The 22,027-nt window shown below is 61.4% G+C and overlaps 8 protein-coding genes across 8 annotated transcripts; 5 read left to right on the top strand and 3 right to left on the bottom strand.

Moving 5' to 3' along the window:
* Positions 1 to 476: 476 nt before the first annotated feature.
* Positions 477 to 5,810, bottom strand: PAN0_020c5948 (uncharacterized protein; the record flags this gene model as incomplete). Its single annotated transcript, XM_014798642.1, has 1 exon — positions 477 to 5,810. The coding sequence occupies one exon, from the start codon at positions 5,808 to 5,810 to the stop codon at positions 477 to 479; it is 5,334 nt and encodes a 1,777-aa protein (XP_014654128.1).
* A 1,171-nt stretch (positions 5,811 to 6,981) lies between these two features.
* PAN0_020c5947 (40S ribosomal protein S7) lies at positions 6,982 to 7,930 on the bottom strand (the record flags this gene model as incomplete). The annotated part of the gene is made up of 2 exons (XM_014798641.1): positions 6,982 to 7,324; positions 7,686 to 7,930. 2 exons carry the CDS (start codon positions 7,928 to 7,930, stop codon positions 6,982 to 6,984), a joined length of 588 nt encoding a protein of 195 aa, XP_014654127.1.
* A 520-nt stretch (positions 7,931 to 8,450) lies between these two features.
* PAN0_020d5946 (uncharacterized protein) lies at positions 8,451 to 10,073 on the top strand (the record flags this gene model as incomplete). Its single annotated transcript, XM_014798640.1, has 4 exons — positions 8,451 to 8,530; positions 8,871 to 9,154; positions 9,280 to 9,621; positions 9,805 to 10,073. The coding sequence occupies 4 exons, from the start codon at positions 8,451 to 8,453 to the stop codon at positions 10,071 to 10,073; spliced, it is 975 nt and encodes a 324-aa protein (XP_014654126.1).
* A 48-nt stretch (positions 10,074 to 10,121) lies between these two features.
* Positions 10,122 to 11,210, top strand: PAN0_020d5945 (40S ribosomal protein S1; the record flags this gene model as incomplete). The annotated part of the gene is made up of 1 exon (XM_014798639.1): positions 10,122 to 11,210. One exon carries the CDS (start codon positions 10,122 to 10,124, stop codon positions 11,208 to 11,210), a length of 1,089 nt encoding a protein of 362 aa, XP_014654125.1.
* A 490-nt stretch (positions 11,211 to 11,700) lies between these two features.
* Positions 11,701 to 12,044, top strand: PAN0_020d5944 (uncharacterized protein; the record flags this gene model as incomplete). Its single annotated transcript, XM_014798638.1, has 2 exons — positions 11,701 to 11,909; positions 11,969 to 12,044. The coding sequence occupies 2 exons, from the start codon at positions 11,701 to 11,703 to the stop codon at positions 12,042 to 12,044; spliced, it is 285 nt and encodes a 94-aa protein (XP_014654124.1).
* A 35-nt stretch (positions 12,045 to 12,079) lies between these two features.
* PAN0_020c5943 (inositol-pentakisphosphate 2-kinase-like) lies at positions 12,080 to 13,522 on the bottom strand (the record flags this gene model as incomplete). Its single annotated transcript, XM_014798637.1, has 1 exon — positions 12,080 to 13,522. The coding sequence occupies one exon, from the start codon at positions 13,520 to 13,522 to the stop codon at positions 12,080 to 12,082; it is 1,443 nt and encodes a 480-aa protein (XP_014654123.1).
* Positions 13,523 to 14,652: 1,130 nt separating this feature from the next.
* On the top strand, positions 14,653 to 17,982 carry PAN0_020d5942 (H /K ATPase alpha subunit; the record flags this gene model as incomplete). The annotated part of the gene is made up of 1 exon (XM_014798636.1): positions 14,653 to 17,982. The coding sequence occupies one exon, from the start codon at positions 14,653 to 14,655 to the stop codon at positions 17,980 to 17,982; it is 3,330 nt and encodes a 1,109-aa protein (XP_014654122.1).
* A 1,548-nt stretch (positions 17,983 to 19,530) lies between these two features.
* On the top strand, positions 19,531 to 21,731 carry PAN0_020d5941 (glycoside hydrolase family 16 protein; the record flags this gene model as incomplete). The annotated part of the gene is made up of 2 exons (XM_014798635.1): positions 19,531 to 19,896; positions 19,983 to 21,731. 2 exons carry the CDS (start codon positions 19,531 to 19,533, stop codon positions 21,729 to 21,731), a joined length of 2,115 nt encoding a protein of 704 aa, XP_014654121.1.
* Positions 21,732 to 22,027: the final 296 nt, after the last annotated feature.

The following is a 22,027-nucleotide window of genomic DNA, read 5'->3' as shown; positions in this document are numbered from 1 at the left end:
GCGGCGGGTATGACTCGATTCAAGCTGCGTTGTTGAGCTTGCGAGGCAGGTGGTGGTGAGCCGTGCTTGGGCGGTGCACGGCTGGGTAAAGGCGATGTAGACAACGAAGGTGATGGTCCCAACTCGACTACTCGATTTGAGCACGAGTCACAAGCGACGCGCACGAGCCGCATCCCCACCAAAACCCTTGGACCCTGACTCCCCCCTCGTCCCGGATCTCGGACGTATGAGCTAGCTGACACCTTCACACCTCTCCCTCGCTGTGCCTCACACCACGCAGCCGCCGTAGAAGAACCAATCCATGTAACGATCCGACCAGTCTCCCGACGTTGCCTCTTCCGTCGAAACGTTCACGTTCAAGTCACCCAAAAGCCAGCGTATAGTAACGCCTGCTGGCTTCAGACAGCTCTCACACTCACGCCGCTCGACCACCACGACAGCATTATTCATATTAGCGTCTGCATTCTTTTCCAGCCTTACGGCTTCCACCACTTCTTCTTCTTGGCCTGCGCCGAGTCGGCATCTGCTCCCCCACCGACGCTGCCACGCCTCGCTTCGGATGCTCCCACGACGGGCATCGATGCGGACGGTGGCAGTGCAGCGCGCGTCTGCGCATACGCATCCTCCACCACCGTCCCAAACCCATCGGGGCTGTCGCGCAGCTCGTCCTTGGCCGAAATTCGACGATCGCCCGGTGGCTGTGGCAGCGAGTAGTTGCGTGGCAGTGACGGCTGGTCCGTCGAGTGTCGCCGCGACGAGTCCGACTCGCCTGCACGCGTCGGCAGACCGCCCAGACCCGCCTCAGGTGCCTTGCCTGCGCCCGCCGTGAACGACGCCCTGGCGCTGAGTCTTCGCGATGCCGGACGCGACAGCTCCACCGACTGACGTGCACTTCGCGACAAAGGCGGGCCATTGCCCGTCGGCGAGGCGAAACCGCGCTGCGGATACACCGCTTCGAATGTCGAGCCGTCGTCAGCTTCCAACAGAGCGCCCATGGGCTCCAACCCCAATGCCGCCGATGTCGAGCTGGCATCCGGCACCATCGCTGCGCCCACATTACCCGCATCCGAGCCCACAGCCGCGCCCGAAGGCAGCGCACTCTCGCGTGCCGGTGCGGCTTTGGCCGTCGCCGCCTCTTCGGCGCGTAGCATGCGGTATGCCTGGCGCAGTTCGTCGTCCGACCCGTGCTCGTCCTCTTCGTTCCGACTCGAACCAAACGTGGCGCGCTGGTGTGACAAAGCGCCCAGCGGCATCGGAGCCAGCGCTTGGATCGACGTGCGTTGGCGCGGCGTCGGCGCATTGCTCTCGCTCATCTCGCTCATCCTCCTCGCGTGTCCAGGTCCAGTCTGTGGGCTGACAGAGACATCCATCTCGGACATCGCCTGCGATGGTCTTCGGCTCGAGCGTGCCAGACCAAAGCTAGTCCTCCTGCCGCCTCGTGGCGATCCGCCATCGACCTCGGGGGTCTGCTTGTCGTCTACCCTCGAGCGCGATTGCGCCGCGCTCACCGTGGCTCGGCGGGTCCTCAGCCGCGCCGGCGAGGATCTCGGCGACGTCTCGTGGGCTTCGCCACCCATAACCACCGTGCCGAAGCTCGAGGTCGAAGACGCAAACGATGCTGCCGAGCTATCCAGCCCTCCCCGTACGGGCGACGACATGAGCAAAGACGAGGCAGTCGAGCCGCCGTACCGAGACAGGCTCGAAAGCGCAGCACGTTGCAGACGCTCCATCGCGATCGGCCGCGGATCGTACCCAGCCTGGTCAATGCACATCCCTGCGGCCTCTTCGATGCGGCAGCAGATCTGCACAAACTCGTGTGTCCTCTGGCGGATCGTCGTCGCTTCCTTGGCATCAGACTTTCCATCGTGATCGCCAGCTTCCGAAGCCGCCCATCCGCCGTCGACAGAGCCAAGAGGAGATTTGACATGCTCGCGCTCCTCGGCCGCATCGGCGACGAATGCCACGAATGCAGCCAGCGCCTGAGACTGGTCGATCATATACGGAGCCCTTGGGATCGCTTCGCGATGCAAGGGCGAGAGCGAGCTCAGCTTGCGCAATGCCGCCGCCTGGATCTCGGCGTCGTCGTCGATCCTGGTTCCCAGCAGCTGCACTGGCGGTGCAGTGGGTGGCTCGGTGGAGACCACGCTGATGTAGTCGTCGTACGCCGACGAGTAGGTGCGCAGCAGATCGCTCAACGGCATCAGCTCCCAGTCCTTGTCCTTGTCAAACGCGACCTTCTTGCTGGCGAGCGCCAGCAGCACTTTGCTCAGCAGCAACAGCTTGCGCTGCGCACTTCGGTCCGGTTGCGACGGTGTGAGCCCGTAGAGCTGTGGAGCGTTGAGCGCCGCACAGAAGAGGCGCAGGAACACAAACGCACCCACGCCCTGGATGCCCGGCCGCGTCGACTTGGAGCTGCGGTAGCGCTCGTTGACCTTGCAGCGGATCTGGTACAGCACCATGCGCAGATCAGGAGGGCAGCTGTGACGCTGCCGATAGATGTTCTGCCACATGGTCTCGCTGAGCTTGCGCAGCGAGTTGGTCGTCATCGGTCCGTCCGGAATGGTGTCGATGGCGTTGGCGGGCAGCGACGGCGGTGAGCGGATCGAGGTGCTAAAGTCGAAGTGTGGCTCCTCGCTTCCCGCGCTGCCGACTGAAGCGGACGATTCCGATCGAGCCGGCGCGAGAGGATCGTGGCAGATCTTGCGTACGGTCGGGCCCAGGCATTCTTCAAGCCAAGAAAGCGCTCGAAGCCGCTGAAAGTGGTCGACGGAGCGCGACAAGAGCGTGTTGGCGCGGAAGAGCAGTTCCGGTTCCATCTTCTCGCCCCAGCTGGCACTCTCTGCCTCAATCAGAGCCGAGATGCGCTCGGAGATGGTGCCCGAAGCGGCGTAGATGCGGATGAGATGCGAGATGATGGCATCTTCGCGCATGGTGCTGGCGAGCTCGCTGATCATGTCGGCCGCATCCGGAGCGTGAATCCTGGCATACACCTCCTCGTACATGCTCAGCGGCATCACGGCTCCCTCGTGCAGCCGGATCGAGAGCGAGATCTCGCCGACGATGCCGCGATGGAAGGTGGTCGGAATCCTTCCGTCATCGGCGTCGTCGGCACCGTGGTGCGATGGGAAGGTGGAGATGGACCAGATGGGGAAGCGGCCCTCGACCTCTTCGTTCCTGCGCAGCGTCTCGATGGGGATCTCGACCAGACCCAGCAGGATGTACTTGCCTCCGACGTTGGCAGCCGAGCTCGAGAGCGAGCTGGTGGTCTTTTGCGTGGGGTGCAGCACCTCGATGAGCAGCGACCGTGCATCGCCAACGTCTTTCAGATGAAACTTGTCGATGGCAAACGTGTTGATGGCAGATTGAGAAAGGCTGGTGCGTGCGACCAGCTCGCCATCGAGACGGATGCGGCAGTAGCGGTCGAAGCGAGCCTTTTCGAAGCGATCCTTGTCGTCGCGTCGCTGTGCCGAGGCGCGAGAGGTGGTGGAGAAGCTCGAGCTGTGGCTGAGGCCGGCATGGATGCTCGGTGCGGCCTCGCTGGTGGAGGTGTGGGTAGAGGCGAAGCGACTGGCGCCGGCGTGACCGCTAAGGGGGCCGGTGTGGTGATCGCCGATGGAGCTTGCATCGTCTTCGGCGATGGAATGGGCGTCGTAATGCGAGGCCGTGCGCGAAGCCGGTCGACTGGATCCGCTGGCAGCATTGCTGTCGTCGACGAGATCTGGATGGTGGCGAATGCTGCTGACCGAGGGCTTGGCATTGTGACGCAGACGTGAGCTGGGCCGAGAGCCGGGGCGGGAGCCTGGACGCGATCCAGGCTGTGAACCTGCGCGGGAGGATCCGGAGAGACCGTCTTCGGTGAGCGGCTCCGAGCCAGGCGATTGCGAATCTTCGTTGTCGTCGGAGCGGAGCGAGGCGAGCTGATGCGAGAGCGACCTTGGAAGCTCGCCGCTGGCGATGCTGGGAGCGCCCCCTGCACTGGAGACGGTGGGGGAAGCGGGCTGGCTGCTGTGTATGAGCGGATGATTGGCCGAGCGGATGGGAGAGGCAGGCAGAACATCGGTGGTGGTGTCCTCGATGGGCCATCGCGGCATGATGCTTTTGGCGTCCGAGATGGTGATGTCGAGCTGACGGAAGAAGCGATGCGTGCCGCCGGTGTCGAGCGTGGCGGGCGAACCGTAGATGTCGGGTCTGGCGAAGATGTGGAGGAGGGTACGCACGTATTGGAGCTGCTCTTCGGACTTGAACTCGATGAAGATGGGCTCGGGGCGATGCGTGCGCTCGTTGGGCGATGCGGCTTCGTGTCTGCGTGTGGTGATGGAGACCTCGGTGCGAGCGCGTGACTGGCGCGGACGGACGGCGAGGACGTGCGGCCTCCCAAAGAGCGAGTCGTCGACGGCGCGGACGTCGGCGTGGGAGAGGGCGGCGCAGTTGAGCGTGTGAGTGAGGGCGTTGCCTTCGCCAAAGATGGAGAGGCCGCCGTTGTCGCGGAACAAGAGCGTGGCCCGCTTGAACTGGCCTAGAGGGCCGACGGAGGACGAGGGCGAGTTGAGACGACTCTTGCTTGGCTTTTCGCGCAGCCAGGATGAGCCGCCGTGGCGGAAGCCGAAGGAAGCGCGCTCAAAGACGGCATCGTGGCCGATCTCGGCTGCGCGGGACTGGTTGGAGGTGGCTCGCATGGAGAGCTTCTGCTTGACGGTGGCGGCATCGCGGAAGAGCGGGGCCCTGGCGAGGGTGGAGGAGGCACTCTTTGCAGTGGATGGCCACCAGACGTGCACGCTGAGAGAGACTTCGGCATCGCCAGTGACGGGCGAGCGGGGGCTGCCTCTGATGGAGCCAGAGCCGGAGCGAAGGCGCGTGAAGCTGGCGTCGCGACGTGCCGAGAAGGGCGAGCTGTGTGGGCTCGAGTCGAGGACGGAACGTGTGTAGTGCATATCTGGAGAGGCGCGAGAGGTGGAATGCGGGGATGTTGATGGTGGTGCCCCGAGCTGGGATGAGAGTGCGGCAGGGACGGACGATGAAACGGCTGGACGCGCGAACGGAGTCGAAGTGGAGCGAGGAGAGCCGCGCGGGTCTGGGATGGCGGAGGAGGAAGGAGAAGACGAGTAGTGTTGCTTTGAGCCAGATGAGCTTGAGAAGGATGCAGAGGCGGGGATGTTGGCACGCGCGTAGGCAGGCGCTCGATCGTTTATAGACGGGATGCGCGTTGGTGCTGCGCGGAAGGAAGGCGATGATCGAGATGCATTTTGTTGATGTTCATCCGTGTAGGGTTGCGGAGATGTTGTGGCCGTTGTAGACTCGGAGGAGTGAGCTGGCTGGAGCGCTGCGGCGGCGGCGGAGGACGACGACGACGACGAGTRGGAGGAGGATGAGAAGGAGGGGAGGCGGTTGATGGTGTGGGAGGGTTCATCGGGCGAGGCGCGGTGAGAGCGCATATCCTGATTGCTTGCACGCTGTTGCAGGGGCTGGGAGCGTGAAAGGGCGATGTGGGCGATGCCCGAGGATGGATGCGCGGGAAGGTGCGCGTCAAAGGACGGCGTTGGTGGAACCGCGGATGAGGAGGTGGCTGCATGCACAGTGGGGGATGCCACCGGAACGGGATCTTCTTCCAAGATGGCGGCCTGTGCAGATAGTGGAGATGATGCATGCATGAGCTGCAGGCGCGAGCGATCCAAGCTTGCACGGGGCGGGCGAGGGGGTGGGCTGGCCGGCGATGCTGCCTCGAGTCGACGGATGCTGGAGTCGTGATCAAGAGGGGGGTTTGAGGACGATGCAGCGGTCTCCCTGCCGCCTGGTAGTCCAGACGACGACATGGATGAGGTGCGGATCGATTCGGATGAGTGCGGGGTGCGAGTGGAGCGGTAACCGCAATTGGGAGCGGTCCGAGCGCCGGCCAAGTGTGTTTGAGCGAGGCCTTGCGGGAGCTAGAGCTGCAGGAATGGGTCTGTCGAGCGGGTATCAAAGCATTGTGTTGCGGTTGTGCGGTATGGGTCGCCGCTGTTGGTGCTGATGCGAGAGCGGATGCGGATGCGAGAGCGGATGCGGATGCGAGAGCGGATGCCAAGAAGAGGTGAGGTGAGGCGAGGTGAGATGAGATGGGTCGATGAAGGCGGGGGTCGAGGATGGGCGGGTGGGATGCTGTTGCTGAAGCGCTTTTTCGAGGATTTCGGACTCAGCTCGAGCTCGGCCCCCTTTCGCTAGAGCGGCAGCAGCAGCGGCAGCGGATGTGCCAAACAAAGGCGGCTCAGCCACGGCCGTTGGATGACGGGAATGTGATGTTGCAGAGGCAGAAGGAGGTGGGGCTTGCCGGCATCGAAGCCGATGCTGTTCCTGCTGCTAATCCTCGCTCGCATTATTGATTTCAGAGTGAGTTGGTGATTGCGCGGCTGACAGCAGCCCGTCGCTTCATTCCTCATTTCGCGCGTGGGCCGCCTGTGATTTCACAGTGGAGCGCCTCGCAGTTGTGCCTTTTCGCCTCGGCTTTTTTTAGGCGTCTGGAAAATCATTGAATGGCTTTTTGACAGCTCTTCGCCGCACATCCTCTTTCGGCTCGGCTTGGCTCGGCGGCCACCTCCTCTTAGGCTAAGTTAGTCATGCCTCAGGCTAGTGGTGCAACACCGCAACGCCGTTCGTGGTTCTGGAGAAGCAAGAGTTGAGATTTTTTGGGGGCGTGTGCATGTGCGTAGAGCGATGATGATGATGATGATGGTAGGGGGGGAGGGAACAATTACACAACGTTTCCACTAGAGGAAGACGCTTGAATGAGAAAGAGAGATGAAAGAGCGCAAGAGCGCACTTTTGCCAAACACAGCACAGCTCGCCAACTGCAGCTGCATCATGGCATGAGGAGAACCACGGAAGCGTCTTTACTCGCACAGTAGCACAGCGCGCTCCGGGACAAGTTTTGGTGGTGCGGAAAGGATGATGCTACATGTCTACGGTGACCATGAAGACTGAAGTCGAAAAAGAGGCGGGATCGGTCGCTTAGTTGTCCGAGGAGAACTGGAAGCTGACGTCACGGCCGGTGAGCTTCTTGTAAACCGACGAGAAGCTGTCCAGCTTGTACTCGAGCGAGGTGGCGTCCTTCGAGTCGAGGAAGCACTTGACGAGACGGCTGCCGTCGGTGGCGACGCGCGTGCGCTTGCCAGTGATCTCCGAGGGGTAAACGAGGTCCTCGAGGATCGACTCGTGCACAGCGGTGAGCGTGCGCGAGTGGGGGCGGGGCTGCTGGTTACGGTTCTTGCGGCTGGGCTTGCCAAGGATGCGGCGCTGGCCGACGAACACAACGTGGCGGTCCGAGAACTTCTTCTCGAGCTCACGGGTGAGACTGTGAAACAGGAGCGACAGGTAAAGGGTCAGTATGTGCGTCGATTGTAATCGTTGAGAGCAGCAGCAGCCAAAACATCGCTTGCATGCCTGGTCCCTGCACGGCATGCCGCCCTGTACGGCTTCGTAGTCCGTGCTGTACTGCTTTGCATCTCTTCGAACTGCAGCAACTGCATCCTCTGCCAATGTTGGGTGTGATCCACGTCTGCCCTCCCTCGTATGCCAAGCTGTGCAATGCGTCGTGGGGCCAAGCCCTTCGTGACCTTCTTTTCCCCCCTTCCTGCCAGCTGTTGGCTGCTGGTTTTGGCATTGCTGGCTGCTGCAAGATGATGTGGCTGTGTGTCGAGACGAGAGATGCTTACCGCTGCTGGATCTTGTGGAAAGCCTTGAGCTGGGGCATGGGGACGAAGATGACGATGGCCTTCTTGCCACCCTTCACCTCGATCTCCTTGGCGCACGAGATCTGGAGGGGGCGGAGCTCAGCCTTGAGCTCCGACACGTTCGACTCGAGGTCGATGAGGGCCTGAGCGACAACGGTCTCGACCTCGTCGGCGGGGCCGGTGGGGGCGTTAGCCGTGCGGAAGATCTTCTGCTGGACGGAAGCCATGGTGACTATATGAGGACGGAGTCTGCGTGGTGGTGGATGCGAAAAGTGGATCAAGAGTCAGTCGGTTGGGTCCTTGGGCGTATAGGAGGAGACGTAACGCCACATCGTCATCGCAAGTCGGTGCTGGCGGTGCATGCAAAGTCGAAGATCGGCTGAGAGAGGAAGCAGATGTGTGTCGTACTGCGCCGCAAGTGTCGCATGATCATGTTCGATTCAAGTGGCACTAGCTGGAGTAGGTCCGAGTTGTCGGACGAGCGTGTCGATCGAGATCTGCCCGAGAAGATGCGCTGGATGCGGCCAACATATGCCTGCTCTTGCAGCATGCAGTCGAGAAACATGCCATGCCGTGTCCCGGCGATAGGGGACTTGGAGTGGAGCAACTTTGCGCTTGTTTGTCGGAGTCGTCAAGTATCGTCGTCTGCAGCTATGTTGGACCAACACGAACAGTACGGACGCCAGGCGGGTGCTTTTGGTTTCGTGTCGTTGCAGCGGCACCTTTCCTACATGGCGTCATGACAACATGCTGGTGCCATTTGTAGGATTCTTCTGCAGTGGACGATCGCAGCGACATGAGGCGAACAGCATTGCGGCTGCGATGGCGTAGGTACAGTACTGGATCCGATGGTGTCGATGCGTATGCGTGCGTGCGTGCGTGATTGATAGATACCGGAATGCTATTGTTGCTGTACTGCGGGGTTGCTTCCACTAAAATCGTGTCTCGTGGATGCGGTCGGTGGTGGAGCGACGTGGATGTTGGTGCGTGCGATATGCGAGAGCTGCGATTGCGATGACGACGTGTGCGACAAGAGTCTTCGATGCACCACTTACCTTGAGGATGGAACACCGGGTGATGACTGGTGGAGAAAGGTATCGTGACGGCTAGAGAGACCAAGGTGGAAGTGACCAGCTCTCGACGGCGTCGGGCGCCGCTCTCACTGAGGCTCGGCCAGCTCCAACCGTCACATCGCGCTGTGCTGCCCAAGATTCCATCGCAGCCTAAATCCAACGGCAGCTCGAGTCTCGCCGCTCTCACCCCTACTCGTCCCGACCCAGGCCCGCCAGAAGCGCTTGCCAGTCGCACTCTCCTCGACTTTCTCGCCTGGCCGACGCAGCCCTCGTTGTGGCTCGCCCTCAGACACCCTTGGGGCCACGCATCGCAGTCTGCTGCCGAAATTGTGACTTTCTTCTTGCGGCCGCGACGAGTTCGGAGAGCACTTGAATTCGGTGTTGCTTGGGCGAATGCGTATCATTTCAAAATCCGGCCAACCTGAATTTAGTGCTGATCACGTGATGGCCCAAAGCTCGGCCGAGATCGGATGGTCACGTTAAAATTTCGACATTCTGCGCAGGAGAGCCGTCTGCTGCCCCAAGTCTGTCGGCGCCAGTGCATCGACGCTGGCCCACACTTGCGGTGAAGGCGAAGGGCTGGGACCAGCGGGCGGCTGCAACGGGCCTTGAAGTCGGGCGAAGGGCAGCGCAGCGCAATCAGGAAGCGAGTCGAAGGAAGCCTCTTCACGGAGAGAGCGAGCCAAGGCAGCCTCACAGCCTGGCAGCAGCTGTGGCAGCGGCCAGCGGCAGAGTCGCAGGTGAAGCAGTGCCAGTCGGGTCGAGGTTGAGGGCGAGTTTCGAGCTTGACATCGTCCGTTCCCTCACCGATCCATCCTTCTTCAAGACATATCGATTCATCATGGGTAAGTGATCACCGCAAGCAACACTGCGCAGCACACACACAGAATCAATGCATCGACGACAGCGCACACACACACATACGACATCCACGCCGACCACGCAGGAAGCATTACAGACGACCAGAAGGTCGTATCGCAACTGCCAGCACTCTCGACAAACGCTTTTGATATCGACATGATGACCAGCACGATATATCGAGGATGCCCTCAAGCACGACAGACGCTTCTGCGACGCTCTCGATGCGCATCGTTACCTAGACATTCAGCCAACAACCTCCGAATCTCACAATGAGGAGGTTGATCAGCTTGTCGCCGACCAAGGCTTCGCTTCATCTCCACCATTCTTGCGCCGCCTGAACGGCTCCATCTGGACGGCTACACCATCTCGAAAGATTCGCCGCTCCTGCCTCGCTGCACCGACCGGGCGCCTTTGCTGTAGCATGCATTATCCCTAAAGTGCCTCACGGAGCGCACCCGAAAGCTTCTGCACAATCAGTAGACCCATGACGTACATCGCCACCACGGCAGCCGGCATCATCACGTGGAGGCCACGACTCACTTTCAAAGGCCTCATCGATGTAGTCCCACCGCCAGCCCATGTCGATCCGCGCCGACGACAACGGTCGACCAACCAACCACCACAAACGCCACAGTCCCACCCTCGTGGCGCTTTCAACCACGCCATCATACTCGGCTGTCGTGTGCTGCCTCGTCGATGCATTCTTGTGTTGCAACACCGCGCTCGCACCCGACCTTGTCTACGACCGAATGCTGACCTTTCCCCCAATCACGTACGTCATTGCTTTTCGACAGCTGTCGGCAAGAACAAGAAGCTCTCCAAGGGCAAGGGTAACAAGAAGAGGGCTGTTGACCCCTTCACCCGCAAGGACTGGTACGACATCAAGGCCCCGACCTTCTTCGAGAACCGCAACGTTGGCAAGACGTTTGTCAACCGCTCGCAGGGTCTCAAGAACGCCGATGACTCGCTCAAGGGCCGCATTGTGGAGGCCTCGCTCGCCGACCTCAACAAGGACGACGAGCAGGCGTACCGCAAGTTCAAGCTGAAGGTCGACGGCATCCAGGGCCGCACCTGCCTCACCAACTTCTACGGCATGGACTTCACCTCGGACAAGCTGCGCTCGCTCGTGCGCAAGTGGCAGTCGCTCATCGAGGCGCACCAGGACGTCAAGACCACCGACGGCTACCTGCTGCGCGTGTTCGTGATTGCCTTCACCAAGAAGCGTGCCAACCAGGTCAAGAAGAACACGTACGCCAAGTCGTCGCACATCCGCGCCATCCGCCAGAAGATGTTCGAGATTGTGCAGCGCGAGGCCAACTCGTGCGACCTGCGCGAGTTTGTGGCCAAGCTCATCCCCGAGGTGATTGGCCGCGAGGTCGAGAAGGCCACGCAGGGCATCTTCCCGCTCAAGGACGTCTACGTGCGCAAGGTCAAGGTGCTCAAGGCGCCCAAGGACGACCTGAACAAGCTGCTCGAGGTTCACGGCGGTGCTGCCATCGCTGGCGCCGAGGACGCCGGTGTCAAGGCACGCAACACCGAGTTCAAGGAGCCCGCTCCCCTCACCTCGGTCTAAGCTTGTTTTTGTCGTTCCTATTCTCTCCATCCGCTAGCATTCGAGGGCTTGTGGCCCTCGTCCCTCTTTTTCTCTTCTCGGTTGTTGTGTGTGCAAGGTTTGATCGCCGCCATGCGCAATGCCGAGCAAAAGAGCGGTATCCAATCCGTTCCTACTCTGTACAATGATGCCCAACCCCCCCTATCACACCGCCCCAACCCATCACCTGTTTTCTGAAAATGCAATGATCTCAGGGATTCGACTCTACAGCTTTGGGTGCGAATGAAAGCCGGGTGAGGCGATTGTTTGAGGGGGCAATGTTGGGAAGGCGGAAGCGATTCATCGGGGCCAAACGGCGAGATTGTTAGATTACTTAGGTCTTAGGTGATGCTTTGTGTCGGGGTCCTTACGCAAAAGTGGAGGATGTGGGAAGGTTTTGCAATGCCAACCTTGCTGCTACCTTCCACTCTCAACCCCCACACACACTTTGCACATTGGCACATACGACACGATGAGCGCAGCATCGACACCGAGTGGGCCGCAGCCGATCATCTCGAATCGGGAGGAGGATACGCTTCGGAAGCAGGCGAAAGCCAAAGCTCTGTCCGAGTGTCGTGCGCAGATGGAGGCGTTCGCACAATGCACCCAGACCCGAACCATCTCGATGCTCTGGGCGTGCCGTGACCTGCGCAACGACCTCAGCAAATGCCTTCTTGTCTAGTAAGTCCATCCTTCCTTCACAAACGATGATTCACAAAGCTGACCGATCGATGGTGCAGTACATCTGAGGAAGCGTTCGAAAAGGACAAGCAGGCGTACCTCCAACAATCACGTCCCGATGCTCGATCCATCTAAACCCCACTCAATGTCATTCTCTGTTCGCGGAAAAGCTAGCTGATCGATGGTTTGGGTGCGGATGACTGCGCAGAAAGCCAGCCTCGAAAGGCAGCGCATACTTCGGCATCGGTCTGCTGCATCTTTGCGAGCTTGGTGGCGGGTTTGCGGTCCAAGTCGACCATCCATGTGGACGCCTCAGCCGCGCGTGGGAAGCGCAGCAGCAACGAGCAGTCCTTGAAGCTGGCCGAGACGAGAAAAGCCTGCACTGCCTGCTGTACATTTGATGCTTGCGCGCCATCGAGCAAAGGCTGCACAAGCGGAAGAAGCTCTGCGGCCGCTGGCGTGATATTTTCGGCAGCGGCACTATCGTTGGGGAGCTGGCCGAGGACGTGTGAGCCGGTATGCTGGGTCCAGGCGTGTGCGAGACCTTCAACGTCCCACGGATCCAGCGCGGCTTGCAGCCGCTTCAGCCGATGCAGCACAGATACTTGCGTGCCATCGTGCACCAACGAGCGCCGCAAGAGCTCGCGCTGAACCTGCACCACCAAGTGCGTCCATACATTGTTCCGCAGCATCTCCACTCCTTCGCCGGCAGACGCGCCGAGGGTCGCAGCAGCATCGGCAAGCGCGCGCGCGTCGTCTGGCCGCACCAGTGCGCCGTTGCAGAAGACGCGCAGATTGTTGGTCTTGCCACGCGTTGCGATCCAGTCGGTCCAGAGCGCATCGAGCGCCCTACGCACGCGTTCGGGATCGTCACTGTACAGATCGAGCGGGTCGTACAGCGCATCGAATTGTTCGCGGGTGAGTGCGGGATTGCGTGCGACGGCGTGCATGCGAAAGCGGGAGTAGCGCGTCTTGATGTCGACATTATCCGACGTCGATGGGATGGCGTCGATGCGTGGCAGAAATCCCCACTTGGGCTTGATCTCTACGCACAGCACATCGCCTCCGCTCGCAGAAGTAGACCGCGCAGTGATGTCCTGCACGGCGTAGATGCAGCGTAGCGATTCGGCGCGAATGCGAGCCGGGTCCGAACGGCGTGCAGCAGGGCGGTGGATCTCAATAGCCGCTGCGAGCGTATCGATGACGGTGCGATCGCGGTCTGTGCCGATGGGAATGCGGATGCAGTGTGGAAGCACCTCCGAGTCGCCGAGGAGCGGCTGGATGACGTGCTGCGTAAAGCGCTCTGCCTCGTCGACGTCGTCTTGCACCTCCTCCGAGCCGGGCGGCAGCGACTTGGGAATGCGCAGCGCATACGCTCCCTGTGCCGTCACGAATGGCGGCGCCTCAATGCCCGCAGGGGGATCGTAGGAGAGCAGCAGATTCTTGCCGCCTTCCGCGTGGTACCGCCAGTGCGTAGCATCGATGTCGGCCACCGAGATGGTTCGTGCGGCCTGCGGCGGCAGTGGCGAGTGGTTGGTGTGCGGCTGCTGCGAGGACGACAGCGTCGACTTGAACGGCGTCGCGTGGCTCGGTGCGAATGGTGTGGGCGGCATCTTCGCTTAAGCTGAGACAAAGCTGGTGGGGATGATGGGATGCGCAGCGTCAGGAAGAACCGTGCATGGCCTGGAGCCACCAAGAAGACGGAGGCTCAGCCTGGACCCTGAACCGAATCTCGTCAAGCCGGATCGGGGGCAGGACAACCCAGCCCGCAGATCCAACGCCAAGTCGACGAGTGAATTGGCGCCGAAAAATCAAGCGAAAAAAGGCAGCAAAAAATGCCAAAAAAAAAACCCAAAAAAAAAACTGCAGCACCTAGGATTCCCGCGTGGTCCCCCACCGCAGTACTGACTAGGCGATACCTTGCTTAACTTCGCAGATCGGACGGGATGCGGTGCTTTCAAGGTTCTATGGCCGCAGATAATTGTTTTGCTCGCTGTACAAATTATGACGGCAACTGACACAATGTGTTTGAGGGAGCCATCCATCCAAACAAAGGGATTCAGGACTAGGCAAGTGAAGCGGTCATGGCTCGGCAGCGATTCTGACTGGGTGAGAGTGGGCATCGGGGCTCGATGTGGGCTCGTTCGCATGCGCAGCGCAGCGCACCGCAAGGTTGGGTTCGGCGCAAGGAGCTAAAGCGAGGGCAAAAGGGTGAATCGCCCAAGGCGCAGTGAAGAGTGGGTTGAGGGTCAGACCCGCGCGCCGGCGGTCCGAGCTGCGAGGCGAAAGAGCCCAGCGTCGGGTTTGCCTTTATTTGACAGCTGGGAGAGATGCATGGAAGCCGACAACCCTAACCCTCGCCAAGCGCAGAGTCCGCTTCATGCGCATTCGCCCCTCGCCCACAGAGTCATGCTCTTCGCCGCCACTTTGCCACTGGCACAGCAGAGCGATTTGTGCGGCGCGTTCCTAAGCCACGCCAGTCTGCGCAGCACGCTGTTAGCCCTAACCCCTCAGTGCACAGGTGTTAGCCCTAATCCCTCGCAGCGCCTGCGCACAACATGAAGGTGTCCGGCTTTCAACGTGCCCCCACCCTGGGCAACAGCCGCTTGCAGCTGTCATGAGCAAGTGTTGACCTCTGCACCTGGAGCGGATGCTACTTAAAGCTCGCCTCCCTCGCCCTGTCTTTCTTCCAGTCTCGCTCCTTCACCGTTTCCCCTTGTTTCCCCTTTAGCGCTTGACAAACATGGGCATGCTATCGCGATCGTCCAGCTCGGCGTCGTCCGCAGAGAAGGGCGAGGTGGAACCTGCTCCTGCGCCGCGCATGGCCAAGTTCGCCACGTCGCGCAGTACGCGCTTTGACGAGTCCGCCACCACCCAACGGCGTCTGGAGCGCACGCACTCGATCGCCGCCTCGCTGCGCGCACCCTCACGCATCGACCCCACCGCCAAAGTGCCCGTCGAGTTCCGCACGCTCTCCATCCAGCTCTCCCACGGCGGTCTCGCCGACCCTACGCACAAGAGCGACCGAAAGGCCGTCAAGGAGCTCGCCGATCTCGACTGGCACAAGCTCAGCGTCGACGAGGTGCTCTCGCGCACCGCCACCTCGGCACAATCCGGTCTCGACCCAGACCAGGTAGAGAGAAGGCTCAAGCAGTACGGCAAGAACGTCATGTCCAAACCCCCGCGTAGGCTGCTCCGCAAGATCGCAGGCTACATCTTTGGCGGATTCGGTTCGCTGCTCATCGTCTGCTCCATCCTTGCCTTCGTCGCCTGGAAGCCTCTCGGCGAACCCAACCCGCAGACGTCCAACCTTGCACTTGCAGTGGTGCTGCTCGTCGTCGTCGTCATCCAGGCCGTCTTCAACGCGTGGCAGGATTTCAGCACGAGCCGCATCATGGATTCCATCGTAGGCATGCTCCCCGACGCAGTCACCGCCATCCGCAACGGCGCACATGCCAGCATCGAGGCACACGACCTTGTCCAGGGCGATATCGTCGTAGTGTCGCTCGGAAACAAGATCGCCGCCGATCTTAGGTTGATCGCCTGCTCCGAGGCAAAGTTCGACCGCAGCGTAGTGACCGGCGAGGCCGAGGCGATTGCAGGTACGGTCGACATGTCCGATGACAACTACCTCGAGACGCGCAACATTGCGCTTGCCGGTACTAGCTGTGTTTCCGGTTCGGCCATCGGTGTTGTTGTGGCCACGGGCGACAACACCGTCTTTGGCAGAATCGCTGCCATGACCAACCGACCCAAGGCGGGTCTCACGACGCTCGAGCGCGAGGTACGATTCTTCGTCACCACCATCGCTGCCATCGCCATGGCGCTCGCCGTCATCTGCGTCATCATCTGGGCAGCCTACCTGCGCCCCAAGCATCCCGAGTTCATGTCCGTCTCGGCACTCCTCGTCAACGTCGTCTCCATCCTGGTCGCATTCATCCCCGAGGGTCTGCCCGTTGCTGTCACGCTCTCGCTCACCGTCATCGCCAAGAAGATGTCCAACGCCAAGATCCTGTGTAAGCAGCTGTCTACGTGCGAGACGCTCGGTTCCGTATCCGTCCTCTGCTCCGACAAGACGGGCACGCTCACTTCGAACCGCATGACTGCCACCTCGGTCGGCGTGCTCGGCTTCGAAAGCACCCCCGCCGATGCACGCGATCACGTCAACACCGGCGCTCCTGTCGGACACGCCTTCCAGCAGCTCCAATTCGTAGGCGCCGTATGCAACGCAGCTGTGTTCGACGCAGCCACCATGTCGCTCCCCGTCGACGAGAGGAAGGTGTACGGAGACGCCACCGACTCGGCCGTGCTCAAGATGGCTGAACTCATCAAGCCCGTCGCCGACACCAACAGGCCGTGGGATACAGAGTACAAGCTCAGCTTCAACTCCAAGAACAAGTTTATGCTCCAGCTCGTCGGCCTGCGTGCCGAGGCTACCGCCGACGCAGTTGAGGCTCGCAAGCTGGTGGGCTCCGTCATGTCGACCGGCGAGGCTGCCGCGTTCGATGCCGAGAACGACAAGATCCTGCTCGCCAAGGGTGGCCCCGATGTGCTGCTCAAACGTGCTGTTTTCGCCATGGACGCTGCCGGCCAGGTGGTGCCGATGACCGACGAGGTTCGCGACTCGATTGTTGCCATGCAGTCCACGTGGTCGTCGCGCGGACAGCGATGTCTGCTGCTCGCTCGCAAGATCATCCGTGCCGGCGAGCTCGAAGCCTCGATCCCGCTCGAGGATGCCGTGATGGCCGCCAACACCCAGCTCACCGTGGTGGGTCTGGTCGGAATCGTCGACCCGCCGCGACCCGAGATCCCCTCGGTGGTCGCCACGTGTCGCGGCGCGGGCATCCGCTTCTTCATGGTGACGGGCGACTTTCAGCTCACCGCCGAGGCGATTGCGCGCCAGTGCGGCATTGTGACCGCCGAGAAAGTAAAGCGCTTCGACGATCTGCACTCGGTGGAGCTGCCCGTGTACAACACGCAGGCGGACAATGCCGATCGTCCACAAAACGCGCTCTCGCTCTCCGGCCCCGATCTGATGCGCATGGAAGAGTCGGACTGGGAGCAGATTTGCCGGTATGACGAGATCGTCTTTTCGCGCACCACGCCCGAGCAGAAGCTGCGCATCGTCAAGGAGTTCCAGGCGCGCGGCGAGTGCGTCGGCATGACGGGCGACGGCGTCAACGACGCACCCAGCCTCAAGCAGGCCGACATTGGCATTGCCATGGGCGGTGGTTCGGCCGTCGCCATGGAGGCGGCCGATATGGTGCTGCTCGACAGCTTCTCGTCGATCGTCGATGCGCTGCTCTACGGCAGGCTGGTCTTTGTCAACCTCAAAAAGACCATCGGCTACCTGCTTCCCGCAGGCTCGATCGCCGAGCTGTGGGCGGTGCTGCTGTCTTTCTTCTTTGGGCTGCCGCAGATCCTGAGCAATCTGCAGATGATCTTTGTGTGCGTGGGTACCGATGCCATCTCGTCGCTCAGCCTGGTGCATGAGCAGCCCGAAGCGAACCTGCTCCAGCGCAAGCCCCGCGACATCAAGAAGGACCGTCTGGCGGATTGGAGGCTGCTGGCACACGCCTATCTGTTTGTGGGCATGCCGCTCACCGTGATCAGCTGCGCCATGGCGTTCTGGTACATGCAGCGCAACGGCGTCGCCTTCTCCGACATGTGGCTCACCTATGGCGCCGGCAAGGTGCAGACCTCGAACCCGACGCTGTTCAACGAGGTGCTCTACCGCGCCAATGCGGTGTACTTTTTCAACCTCGTCATTCAGCAGTGGTTCAACCTGCTCGGCTGGCGCACCCAGAGCCGTAGCATCGTCCAGCAGCCTCCCATCGGCAAGAAGAGCACCCAGAACCTGTACCTCCTGCCCGCCATGGCTCTCTCGCTGCTCATCGCCGTGTTCCTCAGCTACATCCCGGCGCTCCAGCGCGTCTTCCTCACGCGCGGCGTCGAGGTCGAGCACTACTTCCTCCCCGTCGCTTTCGGTGTGGGCATGCTGGTGCTCGAGGAGCTGAGGAAGCTGGCTGTGCGCCACTTCCCCCGGTCTTTCCTCGCGTACGTTGCCTGGTAGACGCGAGCCTTTCACGATACCCATCCTCTTCTTCCTCATGTGATGCCAAGAATGTAGACGAATGTTGTCAGTTGCATCGATTCAAGGTTCTGCCCAGCTTGCTTTTGAGCGTGTGCTAATGGCGACGCATGAGATGGCGCTGCCGACGAGGATCTAACATAGATATGATTTTCGACGGGTGGCGGCTAGCACCAAAGCGGTGGCGGAGTCGAAAGTTGGGCGTCGCGCCGGTCGACTGTCGCGTCTCCTTTGCCTCGGGCATTCTGCCTTCTTGCCTTTCTGGCAGATTCGAGCACCGACCGCTGCGCCCTCCCTTTGTGGCTCGGCAAAAGCCGTCTTTTGCTCTGAGACGCGCTGCGCCGCCCGATGAAGCACACTGTCGCGCCTGCCACCGCTTGCGGTCTGAGGAAGCCGTGTTTCAGCGGGTCGAGCGGGGCTGACACTCGACTTTGAGAGAATCGAGACTCGCAAGGGGCCGGCTGGATCTGGGACCCAGCGATCGCGTCTCAGAAGGAGCGATCCAAGCACTCATCGGTGCAAGGCCGTGCTGGCGCCTGCAAAGGGGTGGCGGTGGCCGTCGGCTGCGCTGTGAATAATGCTTCTCACAGAGCCGGTCGGCTGTGCCGGCGCATAAGCGCAGATTGTGCGGAAATGCGCAACCGCTGCCAAGCTTCCAGGGGGGCATTGAGGGGGGGAAGGCGAAAAAGGGGACACGGGGAGGGAAGCGCTCCGTTGACAGCGTTGCAGCTGCAGCCTGCCAGCGCTCGGATGAGCCGCGTTGGACTGCACGCGTGCGTTGGGGCGCTGCACGGGCTTCGGCTCGGCGATGACAGCGCAAGTGGGAAATTTCGCAGCGTCGCCAGCCGCAAGCCCGGCCAGCCGACTTGGCACCATCTGCGCAATGTGCCAGCAACTCGGAGCTAGCATCTGCGCCAAGCAGCTGGCGCAGCCAAGCACCAAGCGCTTGCGTCTGGCATGGACCTGCATTGCGCCCACCTTGGAACAAGGAAGCTGAGATGAGTTCATTCACGGCTTGCATGTCGGGCAGGCATGTTGGATAGTGCAAAATGCGCGAGGGTGCTGGCAGCATTGGCAGGTCTCGATCGACAGGCGCCGGTTGCAAGCGAGAGACAGACAGCACCACGCGGGGCGCAAGAGCGCGAATGCACACGCGCTGCACATGCACTCGAATCCGAGATCTTGGCTGCACGCGCCCTGGCCTGGCACGCTGGCATCTGGCTTTTCCTGGCTGGCCACTCCCTGCTCGGCGAACTTTGAGCTTGCCTCTCTCTGCTGTCCTCATCGAGCCGTCCCCTTTGTGAGCCCGTTGTGAGGTGCGAACAAAGAACGAGGGCCACGCACACGCACCTTCGATTTCGCACCCACGCCGAGCCCCCCCGGCTGCACTCCGAATCGCTGCATGGCCAGCAGCTCTTGGCGGATGCCACCTCAATCGCAAAATGATTCGCTTGATCCGATCTGTCGCCCTGGAACGCGCTTCGGATGAGCCGTCGATGAGTGAGGCTGGAACGACTCGTCTCGCCTCGCATGCTGAGCTTGACTGCATCCAAGACACCAGATCTCGTCGGGCCAGGGCGTGGATGCAAAGGCGGAGGCGGGCCGAAGAGAAAGACCGTGCAAAGCAGAGGCGGGCCAGGGCAGGCGCAGCGCAGCGCAGCGCAGCGCAGCGAGTCGCTCGGTTGGTCGGGGCTTGGATGGGAACAGAGGCGGTTTCAGGGTTCAGCACCAGCCCATGCTGCACTGCCAAGAGGCGCAGCGTGGATTCCTCGCCGCCTCTCCTCGCTCCTCGCGCTTGGCCATGCAGAGAGCTTGATCCTATTCCATCCTCGCCCTCGTCCGGTCGCCCTCTTCCTTCCCTTCCTCTTCCATCCTCATCCCCCTTTCCCCATTTCCGTGTGTATCCCTGCGATTCCCCATCCCTACTCGACGAGCTGGTTCTCGCCTCTTCCTTCCTTCTTCCTTTATCTTCCTTGCTGTAGCATAACCCTATCCTCCATTCTACCACCTACCCCCTCGCATCCTTCCTCGTGCTTTTGCGCTTTCCGTTGATCCGTAGCTCTCTCCTCTCGACAACAAACACCCTCGTCACCTTCGATTCGATCCAAGCCGGTCTTGTTCGTATCTCCACTGCCATCCTTTGCATCACCATCCTGTCTCGCTCCATCAGCATTATCAACATCACAATCATCACCATGAAGTACCTCGCTGCTCTCGCTCTGGCTTTCGCCGCCTCCATCTCGGTCGCATCGGCTGGCCCCGAAGGCCCCGTCGCCGTCCCTCCCGGTCAGGGCCGCTCCAGCCGTGGTGTTCGCTCCGTCATCACCGGCCACAAGATCCGCTCCCACGTCCACCACTCGCGCAGGCAGCACCACAACGACGACCTCGTCCTCCTCGACCGCAGGATCAACAACGCAACCATCAACGCAGACGACGAGGAGGTCGCCGCCATCGCTGCCGCACACAACAAGCGCAACACCTGCACTCCCAAGAAGAGCGCCGCCAAGACCTCCAACGCCTACCGCGTCAAGGGCGGCAACGGTTCCAGCTCCAGCTCCTCTTCCGGTTCCAGCTCCAGCTCCAGCTCGGGCAGCGGCAGCGGCAACGGTAACTCCGGTTCCAGCTCCAGCTCCAACTCGGGCTCGTCCAGCTCCAGCTCCGGCAACGGCGACGGCTCTTCCTCGTCATCGTCTTCGTCGTCCAGCTCGAGCTCGAGCTCCAACTCGAACGGTTCCGGCTCGTCGAGCAGCTCCTCGTCGTCCTCGTCCTCGTCGTCCGCCTCCACCTCGCAGTGGAAGCTGGTCAAGTCGTACTCGGGCTCGAACTTCTTCGACGACATGGACTTCTTCACCAACGCCGACCCCACCCACGGCTCCATCACCTACGTCGGCCAGGACCAGGCAAGGAACCAGGGCCTGATCGGCACCAACAACGGCAAGGCCACCATGAAGATCACCGCCGGCAACGGCTGGGCGCAGTCGGTGCGCATCAACACCAAGGACTCCTTCACCACGGGCATCTTTGTGCTCGACGCCGAGCACATGCCCGTCGGCTGCGGCGTGTGGCCCGCCTGGTGGTCCACCCCGACCAACCCCAACGGCGGCTGGCCCAACGGCGGCGAGATCGACATTATCGAGGGCGTCAACGACTACTCGTACAACACCTACTCGATCCACACCACCGGCGGCTGCACCGTGCCCGCCAAGCCCAACATGTCGGGCAAGTTTACGCTCCAGGACAGCCGCGCCACCAACTGCGCCTCGGACGCCACGGGCAACCAGGGCTGCGGCGTCACCTCCACCAAGGGCGGCGACTTTGGCGTGCAGTACAACAAGAACGGCGGCGGCGTCCACGTCATGTACTGGTCCGAGTCCGACGGCATCTCGACCTACTTCTTCCCCAAGGGTCAGGTGCCTAGCGACATCAGCTCCGGCTCGCCCGACCCGTCCAACGGCGGCTGGGGCACGCCCATGGCGCACTGGCCCGCCTCGCAGTGCAACATTGGCAACTACTTCTACAACCACGTCGTCGTCTTCACCAACACCGTCTGCGGCGACTGGGCCGGCTCGGGCGCCGTGTGGAACAACGCCATGAACGGACAGTCGCAGTCGTGCCAGGCCATGACCGGCCAGGGCTCGTGCCAGGCCTACCTCGGCAACAACCCGGACTTCAGCGAGGCCTACTGGTCCATCAACTCGCTCAAGATCTACCAGACTTCGCGCCGTTCCTAGAACCCGCATCTCGAGTCGGGCTCGGCTTAGTCGTTGGTCGTGCACTGTAGCTGGTCTGCATGCTGCGCGCGCCACGATGGCCATTCGGAATCGCGTCTCCCCCTTTTGATACACACGGGAACTTCACACACGACCACCACCTCCTCTCCACCTATCTTTTTCCCCTTCCTGATGTAGGCGTGCGCGTGGCTTGGTTCGGCGACGGGGACTCGGCCTGGCGCCACCATCCTCGTCCCACGGCCGCGCGCAGCGCTTGCACGTCCGGCTCGAGCAGGTCTCGATCCGGCGTCGCACAT

The sequence above is a fragment of the Moesziomyces antarcticus genome (genome assembly GCF_000747765.1).
Source record: "Moesziomyces antarcticus DNA, scaffold: scaffold_v10020, strain JCM 10317, whole genome shotgun sequence".
Taxonomy (NCBI): Eukaryota; Fungi; Basidiomycota; class Ustilaginomycetes; order Ustilaginales; family Ustilaginaceae; genus Moesziomyces; species Moesziomyces antarcticus.
The sequence above is the reverse complement of the archived record's forward strand: the minus strand, read 5'-3'. Positions and strand labels throughout refer to the sequence as shown.